Below are 18,770 nucleotides of genomic sequence, written 5' to 3' on the forward strand. Positions count from 1 at the left end.
ATAAAACCTTGTGAGAGTAATAAACCTAGAGAGAAATCCCAACATGGTTCTTTCTCATTGCACAGGGACAGAGGCAAGAATACCAAAAATGCCATTGAAAGTTCTTGACTAACCTGCAGTTCAGCCTGCTAGGAAAGTTCCTTATTTTCTTGAGTCTGTTTTAGATTTTCCTACCTAACCACTCTGTGATTCTGTGTTTGAAGATAATTCCTTCCTCCCAGCCACCTACAGGGTTTAATGAAGCAGCTAAACCTCTTTAAGAGCTAGCAGGTCTTGAGGTCCTTTCCGGTCTCCTAAGTCAGACACTTTGAAGGCATTTCTAACTGACCTTACAGCTACCTGCAAACACCTAAAGGGTCTAAACATGGTGGGGTTTTTTTTTTTTTTGCTTGTGGGGTTTTGTTTGTTTGTTTTGTTTTCTGTTTTTAAGTCTCAGTGGGGTTAATTTACTGCCATTCTAGTTTTTTTTCCCATAAGCTGCTACAGGGTCACATCAGCACCAGAGGCCAGGGGGAGGAGATGGGGTTGCTCCCCTTAGTAGTGGGTGGCCAGCAGACCAGCTTAGCTACCTCTTAAAACTGTGGTGGTTCTTGTTTTCTAAACATCTGAGTGTTAGCCAAGTCCTTTGAACTGTGTGCTTTATTAATTTGGTGATATGAACAGGGTTAGCAAAAGCATTTGCTGGACTTCTCGTGTAAGCAGAAGTGTCAGTGTGGCTTCTGCCTTTCTGCACAAAGGAAATTCTTTCCTTGTGTGCATGGGGAATTAAGGTAACTAACTCATTTAATATGGCAGATTACTTTTGGCTTTCATTTCTGCTAAGATGAGCAAATCAGTTTTTCCAAAAGGAAAAAGAGCAAAAAAGATTTTTATTCTGATGTGTTAAGAATGATAGCTGTTGAAAAATATTTTGAATATGGAAACAGTCAGACTTAAGAACATCCCAACATTTGTGTTTCCCTACCTTAGGTCTGTTTTTGTGTTAGAGTATGAATAAATTACTTGGACAGATTTAGTCATAATTTTTCTAGACTTTGGCTATATAATTTGATTTTTTTTTTTGTTTGAAGAGGTATAGAGCCAGCATGACACTATGTAAAATATGGTTCTTCAAATCATGTATTTTGAATTGAGTGGCCAGTCAGGATCCCTAGAATGTACTTTTCAGATGTTGCTTTCTGTTTATAAACTGAGCAGTATTGAGACTTGTTTCTCGTTTTTAATATAATGTTTATGGAAGGTTATGTCAATAGCTACACTGGCTGTTTTCTGAAGGGGTTGCCTGTTTATTCCTAATGGGACATTCTAATCAAGGGAACTGCCCACTAGAGATCTGGGGCACATGAGTAGCGCAGTAATAATAAACACGGGGAAAGCTCTGAAAACAAGATGCGGAGCATAGCAGCTGCCTGGGTGGGTATTCAGGAAAGGATAGAGCCTAACAGTTGCACAGCAGTGTGTATCCTTACTAATAAATTGGTAAGGCAAGCCAACAGAAATTATTCTAATATCTGATTTCATACTATGCTGTGGTTTCCTTCTAGGCCACTTAGCTGTGTTATTCATGAGAGTTTGTCACCTTTATTTATTCCCAGATTATATTTCCAGTATACCAGTAAGTGTGATGGTACTTCAGTATTGTGCATACTTTTAGAATGCTGGTAAAGCTCTGCAGCTGTATATGTTGTTAAAATCTTTTAAGTGTTGAAGTTCATAAGCTCAGGAAGATATTTTGGAATTATTCTGTTACCTAACAAAGAAATACTAGCATAACAAATGCTTGCAGTATTTGCTGCCACAAGCAACATTTAGCGAAGCAGAGTTTCACACAAGTGAAATCTGCTTTTACAGCAGACTAAAAGGACAACAGCTGTAAATGGTGTGGGAGTTTTCTTGTCAAGTGTTTGGAATTAAATAGCCTGTCTGACAGAATGCAGAGTTGATGACTGCTGTGTTTTAGAGCTTTCTCTTGCAAATTATTCTTTTCTCTATTTACCCCCCTCAACTTAATATTTGTAAAGTGAGCCACTAATATGCACATATATAGCTTTTAAATTCTTAACGGCTCTGGATTTTTCCTTGTCTTTCAAAGACTAGGATATTATGATTTTTGCTCTACTGAGTGTATAATTTTTTGCTAACTTGCACGGTAGTAATTAGATTACATTCTGTTTGACCAAATGGTACTCAAGTTGAGGGTTTTTAGGCTTTTGAGCAAATTCAGTAACTTTTGAGTAGTTTGGGAATCTTACCAGAAGTGATGCTTACTTTCCCATCTGCACTTTCAGTGGTTGCCCAGATTTGCACTGCTTTGTGTAAGCACTGGACTTCCACCAAGTATGCTTAAATGCGATGGGATCTGTACTTTAGAAAATGTAAAATGTAGGAAAAATTGCTATTCAGTTTGAAGTGACACATGCTAATAGAAACTTCCTGACCCTTAAGTTATGAGGAGTTCAAGTAGCATCATTCTACCTCCCACTTACATTTCATAGGAGCTAGTGTTTTAGATATGCTATGGTACTGTAATGGTGAGAGCATAGAAGATGCTAACAATCTGTCTTAAAAACTTTATCTTTTATGAAGCAAATGAGATGTCTAGCTATAGGTTAAAATAGTGAATGGCTCATTAATGGCTCCTGTATTGCTTATTCTGCTGTAACACTTCCAAAACAGACTCATACTTTTATGATGCTGTCCTTGAAAGCAGTAGTTGTTGGCATATTACAGGACAGTTTTGTACTGGGGAAAGCAGCCTAGGTTTTTCTGATGTTTTCTTAGTGCACTTAGTTTTTTTTATAGAAAATAATCACTGAGAGACATCCCAGATTATTCCCAACATCTTTGTTCCTCATAAATCTGCATTTGAACGTGTACTATGGGTTCCCCAGAGGTCAAGAATTAACAACAGTGAAACCAAAATACCTAATAAACTTGGTGTTTTGACTAGTATTGTTGAAACATCCTTTATTACAGAATCAGCTTCATACCACTTCCATGAAGGTGGAGAAAAAATATTAATGTGTAAATCTACTAATGTATGACATGTCCATGTTGTTCAAGATGTCAGCTAAATTTCTGTATGTTGAGCATATCAGTAGTTTTCATGGTGGACAGGATTAAAAAGCAGTGAAGTACATTTACTGGCTGACTTTTCAATATTATTAAATTTGGCCACTTTTACCTAATTGAAGTAAGCTTGCTGTGTGAGCATTTATGAAATAAAGTGTTTCATATGGTATTTAGATTTTCTACTATAGGAAAAGCAGCTTTGTCTATATCCTTGGACAAAAGCTTTTTTATGGAAGGGAGAAGCTAGATTGTGCAAGTGGCAAAGTACAAGTACGGTAAACACTGTCATCTTTGTGCATGTTTTACAAAGGATCCCATTGTAAGATCTTATTTCCACTTTTTAAAATATTTGACGTTACTGGTACAATCCTTCAATCAATCATATACTTTCTTTTCTTGTTATAAACTGCTTAAACTCATATGTGATAGTCTTGCTCATTGAGATGGTCATGAGCACTGCAAAAGTGTGAATGGGAAACCTGTAGACTGTAAAGGGAAAAAAAAGTTTTCCATCAGTTTTCTTTCATCAGTCACTTACGATGGATGATCTCTGCTCCTCGGAGACCCAGCCAGCTACTCCCCTCTGTAGCAGGCAAAGGCTTACCGGAGAGCCCTGCTGCCACAGCCACTTTCCACTTCTGTTCATGTAAGAGCTTGTGAATGTGATCAGAGAAGCCACCTCTTGGCTTTCCATGCTGTGGGATTTTTTGCAGTGTCATTTAGTAAATCATTGCCTTGATGAGTATGAAAGTAATTAAAGTCACTTCCTTTGGGCTGCCAAGAATAGGGAGTATATTTAGTTTGAGGCTTTCTGCTACACATCTAGAATTTTTATCTTTTTTTTTTTTTTAATTGATGGGATTTATAATATCACCAGATAAACATTTATATTTTTGGCAACTCTGGGAGTTTTACATTTTGCCTGTGTTAGAGGGGAGCTGAAGCAGAAGGGAACTTAAATAGCTGAAATAACACAAGCGCATTCTGGCAGAACATGATGTCCTATATACTAAGACTCTTTGTTTCATAAAACAAAGTATTAATAGATGTATTTATATTAAAAAGAATTATATGTAAATGTCTCCAGAAATAGAAGTAATAGCTCAGCCTGTAATTCAGTCTAAGTAAAAAGCAAAATTGACTAAAGTTAGAACTAGCAAACTAGATCAGATGCCTAATTTTACTGGTTTTGATGTAACAAAGTTACTAGCTAGCATTTAAAAAGTGATTTTGAATGTGACTGCTTAATTTTTAAATGTGGTATTTAGAATAACTGGTGAACAGCCTTTATGAAGCAATATTTGAATGATTTGTACAGGATGTTTTTAATTTTGCATTACTTTGCAATGCCATTTATTTTTAGTTCTCACTTTGTAATGGTATAACAACTGAATGTGAGAGCTTTGGTGCAGCTAAATAGTATTTATGGCTTGTCTGACCTTTATAATCAAATATTAACAGGTATATAATATTCACTGTCATTTTTTTATGTACTTCTTTGGCTTAGTGAATTATCCAGTTAAGGTTGGAAAAGGTTAGTACATAAAAAATTGTTTGGGTTCCCATTTCAGTTTGGCTTTTTAAACTAGTTGCTGTCTTCACATCTGAGGTAGTAGAGGACTTGCTGAAAAATCCCTCTCATGGATTTTTGGGTATTACAGAATATTTTAAATGTGCCTGAATATGTTAGAAAGTAGGGTTCAGAACATGTTTGTAAAAACATAAGCCAGCAGCAGAAAGAGGAAGGAGGGGATGAGCTAATTCTTCCAGTTGAAGCTATCACTTCGTGAAAATGAAACTGTAGATTTTTTGAGGTTTCTTTTAGATCATTCCTGTTGAATAAAGCTGGTATTGAAGTCCCAGGCCTTCTAAAAGGACAGTGGCAATTCCTTGGCAAGAAGCTTGGTTGTTGGGGGAACTGGGATGCTTCATTCCCTGTCTTGGGATGCTGTGGGATGTGCCTGTTTGCCTTTCTTAGGCTTGCTGCTGCAAAGAGCTAGTATTCCCTCGTTTTCCTTAAGTGTGATACTGTTCCTTCACATGAATGTGGACAATCTGTTTCTTGTACATAAGAGAATTAAGATGAGATTAGTGTTGTTGTTTTTTTGTTTTGAGGTTTTTTCTTCTTTCCCCATTTTTAGCAGCTAGTTTCAGCAATCCAAATGCTGCTCTGTAATGGAAGCTTTTAATTTCAAATTCATTACACTAAGAAAAGCTGCAGAGGCACAACAGCTAAAGCAGTTTCTTTGTAAAGGAGGGATAATGATGTGTGGTAGGTCATGTTTTGCAGGCTAGCACTGCAGTTCCTTAAACAGAATTTTTTGTCTTGGATTTAAGTGCTGTAAAAGGAAACAAGTAATTGTCAGTTTCAAGGAAACTTTGTTTTCTGTCTTTTAATTGCTGGCATCCTCAATGCAGTATGTTCTCATTGCATGAAAATAAACCAAAAGCATTTTTAGGTGGTGGATAGGGGAGAAAATCGGTTGTCTTTGTTTCTTCCAGAACAAAATGTTCAATGTGCTGAACCTTTTTAAAGTTTGCTTTCGTTTCGAATGCTTAAACAAATACTGCCGTCTGAAAAAAGCCATTTGTGTAAGGTAACAGTGAAATTTAAGGTATCCTCTGAGAAGTTGATATGCATTTTGGTGATGAAAAGTGCCTCGTGAAGTCTACTAAGTTTGCTTTTCATTGCACTGAGCTCAAGAGTTAAGAGGCCTGATAGAGTATTTGCGGCCTTTGTTGAAAATGTTGACTGTTCATTCATGAATGATTAACAGGCTGTTTTATTTAAAGGCACGTATCTGCTTCCTTCTGTGCCAGTGAAAAAACTAGCTTCTGAAAAAGCTGTGTGTACAGTCCCTGTTTGAAGAATGTTGTGTGTTCATCCAGAAAACTTTGCCCTGCCTGCAGGAAGCTCTTCCTGGTCGATTTGCAAGGATTTAGAGCTAGCAAATTTTTTCTGTGAGACTGAACTTAAATATGACAGATTTCTAAAGTGTTAATACAAAGCATTATTGAGCTCAGAAAGAGGTCCTTATATTAATAAAGTTGTCATAATGCTTAATGTCTGTACAATTTTCATTCAAGCTGCAGCACCATAGAAGTATTTCTTTCTAGTTCATCGCTTTTTTAGTAAGAGTCCTTGCCTGTTAGCAGGAGAAAGCAACATGAAAAAGTCTGAAAAGCATATCAAATAACAAATGAATGTTGAAATGTTTTGAGTATAAGGCATTTTGTGTGCTCATGCATGGGCACGTTGAAGGATGTGTTCTTCTGATTCTGATAGTAAGAAGACAGTGTCTCTTTTAGTAGATTTATTTCCATGTTTATGAGCATTCAGAGCTTGTTAGTGCAAAAACAAAACTCGGGGAATGAAGTTCTAGATGGAAGTCCTTATGTGCATACTAGCTGTTCAGTGATTAGCATATGTTTAAATTTCCCTTAACTGTGTATGTCTGGTTTCGGGAAAACAGCCACGGAAGTAGTCAGAAGCTACTTTGATATAGATAATGCTTTACATACTTGGATTTATACCTTGGTAATGAGTAATGGATTTGGTAAATAAAAGGAATGTAGTCAAATGCTTTTTTGGCTTGAAACTATTAAAGGTTTTTGCAGAACAAAGTCTTGAACACGCATTTGTAATGAAACGGCCTGGGAGCTCTACAGGGACATCTGGTGTGACCTGCCTTTGCAGGGCTCTCTTTCTCAGGTTGGGGGGAAGATGACCTTCCTGCCAACACCGATGTAAAAAGTACACCAAAGTTAATTTCAGGAAACTCTGAGCTTTCTAAAAGCTGGTTTCCTCATCTGTAAATGAGAAATACTTCAAAATTAGCCTTGATGAGGTTGGGTGCTTTTGAGCTGAGCATTATTAAAGACACAATAATGTAACTTATTTGTGTGGCTTGAGGTATGAGGAAGTATTACTGTGTGCTCTGTGTTTATTTAAGAAAGTTGTATCCCTCAGAGACGTACTTATGAGCTAAGCTGGGTGTTGTAGGTAGATTAATGGCTTTGCATTTTTTTTATGCTTTCCTGAAAGCAGTAACCTACAGGTGCCTTTCGGACATGCTGTAATTCTCCCTGAGAAGCCTGTCAGAAGAGCAAGCAACAGGGCTTGAGTAGCTGGAGGCTTGGTTGGCAGGACAGTTAGCTGTCTTCTTTGCTGTTGAGGATGGAAGTTCTGGCTTTCCCTTAAACCGGAAATCAGTATATTGAGTTTGGAAGTAAAAAGCATTCAGAAGAAAACCCCTGATTACATATTATTGTTTAAAACTCAATTAGTATGAATTACATGGCAGTATCTTGGCTGTGGGCTTCCAGTATTGGCTTAATACATACATGTCCTGCAGTTTTATCTGAAGTTGTTCTGGTTATAATGCTTAAAGCGTTGAAAAAGTCGGTGTGAAACCTCTGAGCCATATTCCTGTGTGTTTAAGGTTTAAGAAAATGTTCAAAGAACTATTTTGAGTGTTGTTTTTCATAGGCTTTCTATTTGGAAAACACTTTTATTAATACACAGATTTTAATAATGGCATCTCATTGTCTGTCTTAAAAAAGCAATTGGCGGGTGTAGGCCAGATAGCAAAGCATTCTTACTGTCTTGTGGGGAAGAGCAGCTTTAGGAGAACAAGAGTGTTGTGCAAACCACCAGCTTCCTGCTGCAGCAGCCAGGCTCTTGATGGAGCTGCTTTTGACACTTCCTTGAAATAGAGGAAGAACTTGAGGCTTTGTGCATTCCCAGTGCAGGTGTATGTTGTAGATTCAAATGACAAGCCCAGTGGTTTAATGGTAGGATGATTTGTGTGGGAAATGTAGTACTGCAGGCTGATGGAACAAAGGGAAATGGCTTTAAACTGAAAGGGGGTATATTTAGATTCGATATTAAGAAGAAAATCTTTACTGTGAGGGTGGTGAGACACTGGAAAGAACTGCCCTGAGAAGCTGTGGCTGCCCCATCCCTGGCAGTGTTAAAGGCCAGATTGGATGGGGCTTTGAGCAACTTGGTCTAGTGGGAGGTCTCTGCCTATGGCAGGGGGTTGGAACTGGATGATCTTTAGGGTCCCTTATAACTCAAACCTTTTTATGATTCTGTGATCAGGCAACCAAGGCAGAAACTGTGATCCTGAATGGGGAGCCCTCAAATTGCTCTCCTTGCATCCCAGGAAAATGATATTAATCCTCAAAGACAGTGAAGTCGTGTTTTGTTCATAGTAGAATTCTCTCAAGGGCAGCCATTCTACCCTCATAACAAAACAAGGAGGGGTGAGGGGGAGAAGGCTTGGGTAGTAGAATAGTCTTTTACTGCCCATCAAGTTTTGTAACAGATTTTTTTCTTTCAAATTAGGTAGAGGAGGATACTAATTGGTTTTGGCTCTATGATTTTGGCAGTGCTGAAGCTTTTTATTTTTTTTTTGTCCTTTGTGGTTTGCCTTAAACATAGTGTACTTGCTATATCTAGTAAGCTGTTTTTTCTCTTTCAAAGGCATAGAAAACAAGTCTGTGCCTGTTTTAATCTTATTAAGTTCCCCTCTAGCTGTTTCCCCATTTGGTTGGGGATATTGCCCATATTTGGTTCTAGCTCTGGTGCAATCAGTTTATATCTGATTGTGTGGTATGGTATGCTGCCTTGCCTGAGCAAACCCTGGTCTAATTTATGAATAGATGTGGCCTAGATTAGCAGCTTTTGATTTTAATGTTTAAAAGTACATTATAAAAGGTCTTTTATGTAATGCAATATGTTATTTTTTTCCTGTGAAAGATGCAACAAGAGGCAAAAGGACTTGCCTGCAGCAAAGCTGCTGAATTAAAACCAAGCAGGGGGAAGGGATGGTATAAATCACAGTTCCTTCCTTTAGAGTGCCTAAATAATACGGCCTAAAATAGAGATGGCAGTGCATTACCAGGAAATTATTCAGTTTGGTTTAATAACAAGCTACTTTCACAATCTCGTATATTCTGCATGGTGTGTTTTGTATATGTGTATTATGCTTCAAAAACTGAACATCTGAAAGTGTATTTCTCTACTAAACATTTTAGTGACTTATTTGAAAGTACTCATGGTTTCAGTGAGTGCCTTGGACTTATAACTATGCTTTCTGCTGGCCTCTGTGTTAGCAAACTATTTATTAATGAGAACTTGTCACTGGTGTTTTGTTTTTGTTGCAGTTATTTGTTGTTCTGCTTGAGTGCATGTATATAGATAAAATTAGGTGAATAAGATTGCCCACTTCTGTTAGAGGAGTGGTAACCAGAACACTCGGTGCTATTGCCTAAAATATTTTGAAACAAGCATCTGTTTGAAAAAGCTTACAGGTAAACCATCCAGGTGTTTTCTAGGGTTAGTCCCAACACTGCACTCATCTTTCCAGCTGAACTGTCTGCTTGGGTGTGATGCTTTACATTCCACATCTGTACTAGAAGTGAGGGGGAAAGGTTGGAGAACCATAGAATCATAGAATAGTTAGGGTTGGAAAGGACCTCAAGATCATCTAGTTCCAACCCCCCTGCCATGGACAGGAACACCTCACACTAAACCATGTCACCCAAGGCTCTATCCAACCTGGCCTTGAACACTGCCAGGGAGGGAGCATTCACAGCTTCCCTGGGCAACCCATTCCAGTGCCTCACCACCCTTACAGTAAAGAACTTCCTCTTTATATCCAATGTAAACTTCCCTTGTTTAAGTTTCAACCCGTTACCCCTTGTCCTATCACTACAGTCCCTAATGAAGAGTCCCTCCCCAGTATCCCTATAGGCCCCCTTCAGATACTGGAAGGCTGCTATGAGGTCTCCATGCAGCCTTCTCTTCTCCAGGCTGAACAGCCCCCAGCTTTCTCAGCCTGTCTTCATATGGGAGGTGCTCCAGTCCCCTGATCATCCTCATGGCCCTCCTCTGGACTTGTTCCAACAGTTCCATGTCCTTTTTATGTTGAGGACACCAGAACTGCACACAATACTCCAAGTGAGGTCTCAGGAGAGCAGAGCAGAGGGACAGGATCACCTCCTTCGACCTGCTGGTTAGCCTCCTTTTGGTGCAGCCCAGGATATGGCTGGCTTTCTGGGCTGCAAGGGCACACTGAAGCCAGCTCATGCTCAGTTTCTTACTGACCAACACCCTCAAGTCTTTCCCCACAGGGCTGCTCTGAATCTCTTCTCTGCCCAACCTGTAGCTGTGCCTGGGATTGCTCTGACCCAGGTGTAGGACCTTGCACTTGGCATGGTTAAACTTCATGAAGTTGTTGGCATCAGCCCACCTTACAAGCGTATTGTCTTTGACTGAGAAGTGGCATCTCAGAAACACTGTGTCTTGTCTTGAACAAGATTGCATTGTTTATGGTTCCTGAGCAATACTTGCATTGTAAAGTTGAAGTTTTTCAACAAGGCAAGCATATAATTATTTTTATGATGATTCCAGTGTATTTTAAGTCCACTGTAAGACATAATAATTAGCTGTCATCTTGAGAGATGCTGAAAAATTGTTTCGGTAATAAATAAATGTCTTGTGATATCTACCTTACAGTTAACAATTTAATGTTTTTCATGCCCCAGCATCTCGTGGCTGTCCTTTGTGCTTTTGTATCTAACAGCAAAAAAGGGAGTTTGTTGGTTTGTTTTACTACTGTAATATATTCTGATTTGTAAGGGAGCATTCTAAAATTGTTTGCTCTTTAACAATACATATTTTCTCTCAATAGCCAACTACTCCACCAAGTCAAGGGAGGCCTGATTCACCAGTTTATGCTAATTTACAAGAACTGAAAATATCTCAGTCTGCACTTCCACCACTACCTACAAGTGCTCCGGTCCAAATAAATGGGGAATGGGAAACCCATAAAGATACGACAGGACGCTGTTATTACTACAACAGAGGATCACAGGAACGAACCTGGAAACCTCCACGGTGGGGCCGAGATGCAAGCATTAATAAAGGGGATGCCCAGAGCCATGCAGATCATGAGGTAGTTGTTCTGAGACCACAAGCAGTGAGATTGTAATGCACGTGAATGCTGTTTTGCTGTGGAATTTGGTATTGCTGAGTTTCGGGGTGTCAAGGAATGTCTTCATTTGTCTACTTGGTCATGTGTCTTGGTATGAAGTTGTAAACAGTTTAGCTCTTTAATTGCTTTTGTGTGCAAGAATGAGTACATGAACTATTTACGAGAGTAATAAGTAAGTAGTAAACAGGTACTGCAGCTTTTCTTTTAAAGGTGAACTAATATATTTTGAAACTTAATAGGACTATAAATGACAGTAGAATAAGGCAATGTTTGTAACTTCTCTGACAGAGAATGGGTTCTCTTTCCCAATGTATTTGGCACATTTTTGAGGGGGAGGAGGGGAAATGTGGCAGTGCTTCTTAGAGCAGGATTTATGGGGACATGTTGGAAAAGGCAAGGGGAATTACTTATTTTTTATCAAGATCAGTCAAATAAATGGTAAAAGAAAGGCAAGGGATATATAGGTGTTTGCTACTGCTGGGTTATTGCTGTGGCAGTTAATTTTAAGTATGATATATTTTTCTTAGAGGAAAGTATTTTTGTAGAGGGGAATTAAGATGGATTTAGAGATCAAGATAGATGTAGAGAACTCCAGAGTTCTGAAGTCAAAACCAGACTTAGAGATTGACTGCACTTTTCTCCCACATAAAAAAGGACATAATTGAAGCTTCTATCAAAATAGATTGATTTTATATTTGTACTTGGATTTATACATACATTAATAATATGTTCTATAATGCCTTTAAAACATTTTTTAAATATGACTTCGAACTCAAATTCTATTGAATGAATTATTAAAAAGGTGAAATAATAATGAATATAAAACCAGTTTAATTGGATACTTTGTTGTAGCTTTTTTTTTGATCATTTGCTTAAGAGATTTGAATTTACTCACTTGTCAGTGATTTCTGCGTTGGAAAGCTGTAGACCAAACTGGGAGAAAGGGCAGTTAAGGGAGCAATATTTTGTTGTCAAATTGTGTTAACTCTGAGAAAATGCCTTTCTTCGTTCTGTGAATGACACCCTAGAGAACAGAAGACAAAATCGTTAAAATTACTGTGCTAGAAGCTCTGCCTAGCCAAGTGTCTAGGTCCAAGGTAGCAAATGCTGGTGGGGGGAGGATATCCACCCCAGCTTTTGGAAATCAGCCACAGAAGCTTTTGACTATATCATGTTCAGGCCACGAACATGTTCTGTAGATGTATGAATGGGTTGGTTTTTTTTTTTTTTTTCATTATGCAAACCCTTTTCAAAACCTTTGGGCAAAGCTTTGCTGCAGACCTTGATTAAGAGCATTGAAGTGTACCATGAAGTTATTGATGTTAAAAGCAGATTTTGGCTAATATTTGAGGTGCAGATATATTCTGTGCAGCCAGTTGCTAGGGAGAGCCAGGCACTGGTGTGTGTTTTATCTGAACTACAGTGGTTCAGATAAAGCAAAGGAATAGTTGGGAGATGGATATTACTATTTAAATATGCTTAAAGTTGTGCTCTTGTGTTTAAACAGTACTTCGGTTAATCAGTTTTCTGATTGAAAGAAAAAGCAAACATCAAGAAATCTTCTAAATATTTCACTTTTACAACCTTTTAAAATATGAATAGTTTATGTGGATTTCCTCTGGAGCCTATTACAGTATTTAGTTTTAAAATTTAATTGTGGAATGCTCAAAGATTGTAGATTGCTGAAAGCTCTGCCATAGGTGTTTACCTCTGGAATGGTAGTGCCAGAAACAGGAGAGAAAGGAAAAACGGACCCTTTTATTGCCTTTGGCAATGCCCTTCGTAGGAGCCCTGACACCTGCAAGGATTTGAACAGCCATATTTTCTTGCTATAGGCTAGTGGCAGCAACAGGTAAACTGATAAAATGTTTGTGGCTGTTACTTTGATATCTCTGTTAATTTATCACTGGCTGTCCTTTTGCTGGATAAGACTTCTGTTTTTAGTATGGATAAGGTGATTGCTTTTTTGAGTGGTTACTCTCCTTGTAGTAAGTGTACCTGGCTTTCTGTTGTTACCATTCTTCCTCCTTTTCATGGAAGGACTTCCAGTAAATCTTCCTTATCTGCAGGTGATCACTCCAACTTGTACTCATACTTCAATATCTAAGTACTGTGATTTCGGAATAGCAGGATGTGTTCCATCTGAAATGTTAATGCCTTCTACCAGCCAAGGATCCAAGTAGTGTGAAAGCCAGCATGCACAGAATTCCTCAGGAGTTTGTGGCATATATATTGTTTCGGGAAATGAATGCAGGGAGATTTTTTTTTTTTTTAATTTTTTTTTGTTGGTTTTAGGTTTTTTTTTCTCTTTGGTGCATGGAATGGATGCTTTGAATAATACTGCAATGTCAGTAAGGAGATGAACAAGGTGTACAAGAAAACAAATTGTTTGACATGTCTGTGCAAAAATCTTTTCTACTCTACACACCAAACTTGTTCCTTATAATTCACTTTTACTTTCAGAAAATAATTTTAAACCTCAGCTAGCTGTGCCTGGTAGAAAGCCTTGCTTTTGCATTGCTTGTTGTGACATGCATCGGAGTTAGAAGGAGGAGAGCAAGTAGAAATTTGTAATATTTCGGGAGGTATTCAGAGAATCATAGAATGGTTTGGTTTGAGTTGGAAAGGACCTTAAGATCATCTAGTTCCATTCCCCTCCCATGGACAAGGATGCCTTACACTAGACAACATGGCTGAAGGTCTTGTCCAACCTCGTCTTGAGCACTGCCAAGGATGGAGCATTTACCACTTCCTTGGACAACCTGTTCCAGTGCTTCACCACCCTCACAGTAAAGAACTTCCTTGAATCTAATCTGAACTTCCCCTGTGTAAGTTTAAAACCATTGCCCCTTGTCCTATCACTACAGTACCTGTTATACAAAACCTGTTGTATAAATACTGTAAAATACTGGGCTCTACAAAGGTGCAGTTGGAGTTTCAAGTTGTCCTTAATGATTATTGTGTTTCCAGATACTATTTGGGAATGGAAGAAAAGGGATTAGGTATAAAGTTATGATGTTGGCAGAAAACCAAGGTAGCATGTCTCCCAAGATTTTTGAGGCAATCCAGATTACTAAAGCCAAGTCTCTTCATTCAGTAATGTAAATTTGTGGGAATAAAATTTAGATCAGAGTTTAAAATTGAGTAGCTGAAATCCGGTATATTAGAATTAAAAATGATATCGGTATAAACCAGTTGTTCTGAAAATACTCTGAATTGCCTAGCAATTATCAAATATTTCTGTACTGTAAAAATGCATCTCTTGCTCTCTGATGTAAGGTATAAAAGTGTGAACTCCCTGAATTTATTACTATTCTCTTTCTAGTCAAATAACATTTGATCTTTCAGATTTTAAACACTTTCATTCTCAAAATTGCCTTGTATGTTTCCAACTACTTGTAGCATCTTTCATCAGAAGAAAACGACCACAGTTCTTGTTACAGCCAGTCAGATAGTCAGTATGGTTCTCCTCCAAAGGGTTGGTCAGAAGAGTTGGATGAACATGGTCAAACCTTATATACCAATGACTATACTAATGAAAAGGTACTTTTTCCTTCTTCTCATCATGTGTTCTAAATCTTTTCCACTAATTCACAGACTTCTTTTCCAGAAGTGCATACCTCAGCAGTATCCTCTTGTTTTTTAAAATATGCATGAAACTGTAGCAACTGAACTGACTTTTTTAATGTATGTTCTTTATTACTTAGGAAATTTTTCTTATTTTCAGCTGGGTATTAAATTACATTAAATGAACATATTATGTATATATATTTTTTTTGATTCCTGCCCTTCCTCATCTTCTTAGTTACACTTCAGGAATGAGCTTCATATCAATATAATGTTTTTCTTACTGTCTTATAAAAGTTGTTCTTGTTAGGATGGTTTCGAGATGAAAATAATACTGCTTTATCAGTTTCATCCTTTACCAAAGATTTTCAGTACTGCTTTCAGATGTAGGCAAACCTCTTAATTGAACTACAGCTGTATCAGCATATTTATGTTCTGTTCTAATTATCTAATTACTGCTGACAACTTAGTGTGATTCTGGGTATGGCATTAAAATCTGCTCCGCATAGGATAAATGACTTCTTGTTTATATTTGTAAGCAGTCAGTTTTTTGTAACTGTTCACCAAAGTTGTGTTTAGTTTTGTTTTTTTAACTTCAAAAAGTGGTCACTGAAACAGTAGTTTATTGTATTATAGCACCACCTCTTCTGCAGTTGATGTATGCAAGTTTGTTTTGAAGTCTTTAAAGAATTGTGTTTTATGTCCATTTGGGAATCTTATCCTGCTTAACATACTGCTGAATATCTGTAGGTCACTTTCCTATGTTTTAGCAAGCATGCAAACTGTTTTTTTTTTTTTTAAATTGCACTGGGATTGATAGAAAATAGTGTTTCCTATCACAGTTTATTGGTAGGCAGTCTTGTGAAGTCTGCATCACCCAAGAGCCTTGTTGTGTTTCTGTTCATATTCTTGTGTAATCTTCTTGTCGATGTTTGCTCATTACAGTTTTTCCCTTTCTGCATAACTAGTTACAGTTTTTGTAGTTTTAACTCTCTAATTGTGGGAGCTGTATATAGAGGTTAAGTAAATAATATCTTTTTCATGATTTATTTAGGAACTGCATCTCATGTTCCTGTTGACATATTAAAAATTGAGTTGTTCACGAAGTGAACTACTTAAATTATCAGCAGTTGCTGGCTGAGCTTCTTGTAATTCTGTAATTGGATGCATAAATCCTTATGCAGATCTGATGCAAAGGTTGTGCCTCTGTACAAGAATGAGATATGGCATCTTCAAAAATACCTATTTATGACAATCTCTGGGTGATATTGCAGGACTATTTTCTGAAGAGTTATAGAGAAAAAATATTAGTGAAACCAATTTAGGAAGCTGAAAATTGTGTTGCTGTCACTGCTAACTAACCTTGGTTAGCTAATGGAGGTTGTGCACTAGATGCTGCTGAAGTGGATGGCACTTCATTGAAAATTAACTTTAAATCCCAATTGTCAGAAATTTACTGTGTTACGACTGTCATGCTGATTACATTTCCTGTTGTACATTTTCTTTTTTTTTTTTTTCCCTACAGTGGATAAAACATGCAGATGAACAAGGGAGACCATACTACTACAGTGCTGATGGTTCCCGATCAGAATGGGAATTACCTAAGGTGAGTGACTTAAAAAAGGAACTTTGACAACTCGGGACTTTCAGCTCCTCTTCAGTAAATGCTCCCTAGGGCCTTTAATGTGAGTTATTCACAAGAAGAGGTCTTACATATTGCACTTGGTTAGTTCTTGCATTATCTGTGGAATTTCTGATCAAGAAAAAAAAATACTCTCAAGGACCATGAAAAATGGATGTATGTAACTATTCAGATGTCAAAGAAGATCTTATCTTTGCTGAGCTTTTCATGCAAGGCTGCAAAATGATGTATGTGATCTAGCTGTGATAAAGTTCTGTAGGAAAAAATATTATTATTTTTTAAACACAAAATGTTCCTGAGAAACTGTAGTCTATTTATGTTCATACAGACAGGTGCTGAAAACCAAAACTTTCAGTAGAGTTTTGTGGTATTTTTGAGGATGACACAGTTTCACCAGAAATGTGTTCTGGTATTTATTAATTATGTAAGTAAACCAGCAATTTGTAGGAAAATAACAGAGCTAGGGACACTTGGTATGTGAGGATGTACCTAATATGGTTTAGTTCTCATTTTGACTTTGAAAAAGTACTGGATGTTTTTCATAATGATGTAACTGTGTATGTCTTTCCTGTCACTAGGCTGTTAGTTCAATCCTACATAATAAGATGACTATTAAAAAGAAAGCTTCAAGTACAATGTGTGTCTAAGTATACAAAGAACATGTTTCTCAATTACTGCTCCTTCAGTACAAAACTGGTGTCCTAAGTGGCTTGCACTTAGAAAGGACCCACTTCAGCAGACAGTGCTTTCATAATATTAATATAAAATTTTAATACAAAAATACTTACAATTGAAATTTATAAATTAAGCTGTTTTATTATGTCAGTAAGAGAATTTGTATTGGAGTTACTGAAGAGTTAGATTTGTGAATTCTCCTGTGTTCATATGATTTGTTAAGTAACTTAAGTTTTGTAAGATACATAAACTTAACAATTTAATCTATAACTATTGGCTTTAAAGGTTCCTTATTTATTGATTAGCTATTAGATTAAAAGTCTGAAAAATCTGCTAGACCAGGTTTTACCAGAAGCAATTATTTGTTCTGTCTGTATAACTGCAGTTAATTTTGGGGAATAATGTTTTGGCTACTTCATTCTGTGACTTCTGCAATGCAGAAAATTTTGACTGTGAAGTTACTTTCCATGAAAATAGATTTGACTTGATTTGAACTAAACAGCAAATTAAGTTTGCTTTAATCCAACTACAGTAAAGCATAAAGGTAATCCAGAACTGCTACTTGAGGCACATTAGCATAAGGGCTAGTATTTGTGTGTTAGTACATGAAATTCTAACTGAACAGTGGTTCTAAACAAACATCAGAGCTCCACTGTATTAATAACTACTTACAGAATGAAGCATAACATCTGTTTTGGAGTTCTGATTTAGTTCTTGCTTATATGAAAATCATCGTGTATTGCTGTTACAAATTTTCATTGAAAACTACTTCTCATGAGGTATTTGGGCAGAATGTACTTCTTGAAACGAGTAAATCTTGTGTGGCAACAAATACAACATTAATTAAAGTATCTGTACCTGGAGAACATCCAGCAGAACTGTTACACTTCTTCTAACTAAAGCATGATTGAAGATTAGTATCTCAAATCTTGCTGAAGCTGGTTCCAGAAGTGCTTAGGAACAAGTGAATTGAAAAGACAATGTAAACCATAGAAAAGTTATTAAAATAATCCATATTGAAAACTTGTGAGTGCTGAAAGAAAATTGTAGGAAGACTTCAGCTCTTGTTTAAATAAAAATTAAGTTACTAAGTGTCTTGGTTTCAGATGTAACAGTTTTGTGGGTTGTGTTTTTTGTTTGTTTTGTTGGATTTGTTTGTTTGTTTGTTTTTGGTTTTGTTGGTTTTTTTTTTTCTTCCTAGCAGCTGGTGCAGTGCTGTGTTTTGGCTTTAGTCTGAGACCAATGCTGATAGCACACCAGTGTTTTAATTGTTACCCTGATCAAGGACTTTTCAGTCTCATGCTTTGCCAGTGGGGAGGTGCACAGAAAGCTGGGAGGAAGCAGAGACAGGATACCTGACCCAAACTAGCCAAAGGGGTATTCTGTACCACAGTTTGCCATGCCAAATATATAAACTGAGGGGCATCACCCAGAAGGGTAGATTGCTGCTTAGGTTGGGCTGCTTGAATTTGGCTGGGTGCCGGTTGGAGGGTGGTGAGCAATTGTATTATACATCACTTGCATTTATTGGGGTTTTTCCCTTTCCTCTTTTAGTTTTAAATTCTTTCTCCATGTCATTTCTATTATTATTAGTAGTAGTAGTAGTATTTTGTACTTAGTTATTAAACTGTTCTTATCTAAACCTGTGGGTTTTACATTCTTTTAATTCTCCTCCCCATCCTGCATGGAGGAGGGGAGGTGTGTGAGGTAGGTAAGCAAATGGCTGCATGATGCTGTGTTACCAACTGGGCCTAAACGAGGATACTAGAGAAAAACCCCTACTTTTGGTCAGTTTCTTCCCCAGTGATTTA

The 18,770-nt window shown here is 37.4% G+C and overlaps 1 protein-coding gene across 3 annotated transcripts in view; it reads left to right on the top strand.

Moving 5' to 3' along the window:
• The window catches only part of ARHGAP12 (Rho GTPase activating protein 12), a 75,886-nt gene that overhangs the window by 23,592 nt on the left and 33,524 nt on the right, over window positions 1-18,770 (top strand). For all 3 annotated transcript variants that reach the window (XM_034062140.1, XM_034062138.1, XM_034062135.1), the window contains exons 3-5: window positions 10,773-11,036; window positions 14,478-14,618; window positions 16,168-16,248. In XM_034062140.1, the coding sequence (XP_033918031.1) occupies window positions 10,773-11,036; window positions 14,478-14,618; window positions 16,168-16,248 (486 nt within the window). The remainder of the gene's footprint in view (window positions 1-10,772; window positions 11,037-14,477; window positions 14,619-16,167; window positions 16,249-18,770) is intronic.

Source organism: Melopsittacus undulatus, chromosome 1 (genome assembly GCF_012275295.1).
Source record: "Melopsittacus undulatus isolate bMelUnd1 chromosome 1, bMelUnd1.mat.Z, whole genome shotgun sequence".
Lineage (NCBI taxonomy): Eukaryota > Metazoa > Chordata > Aves > Psittaciformes > Psittaculidae > Melopsittacus > Melopsittacus undulatus.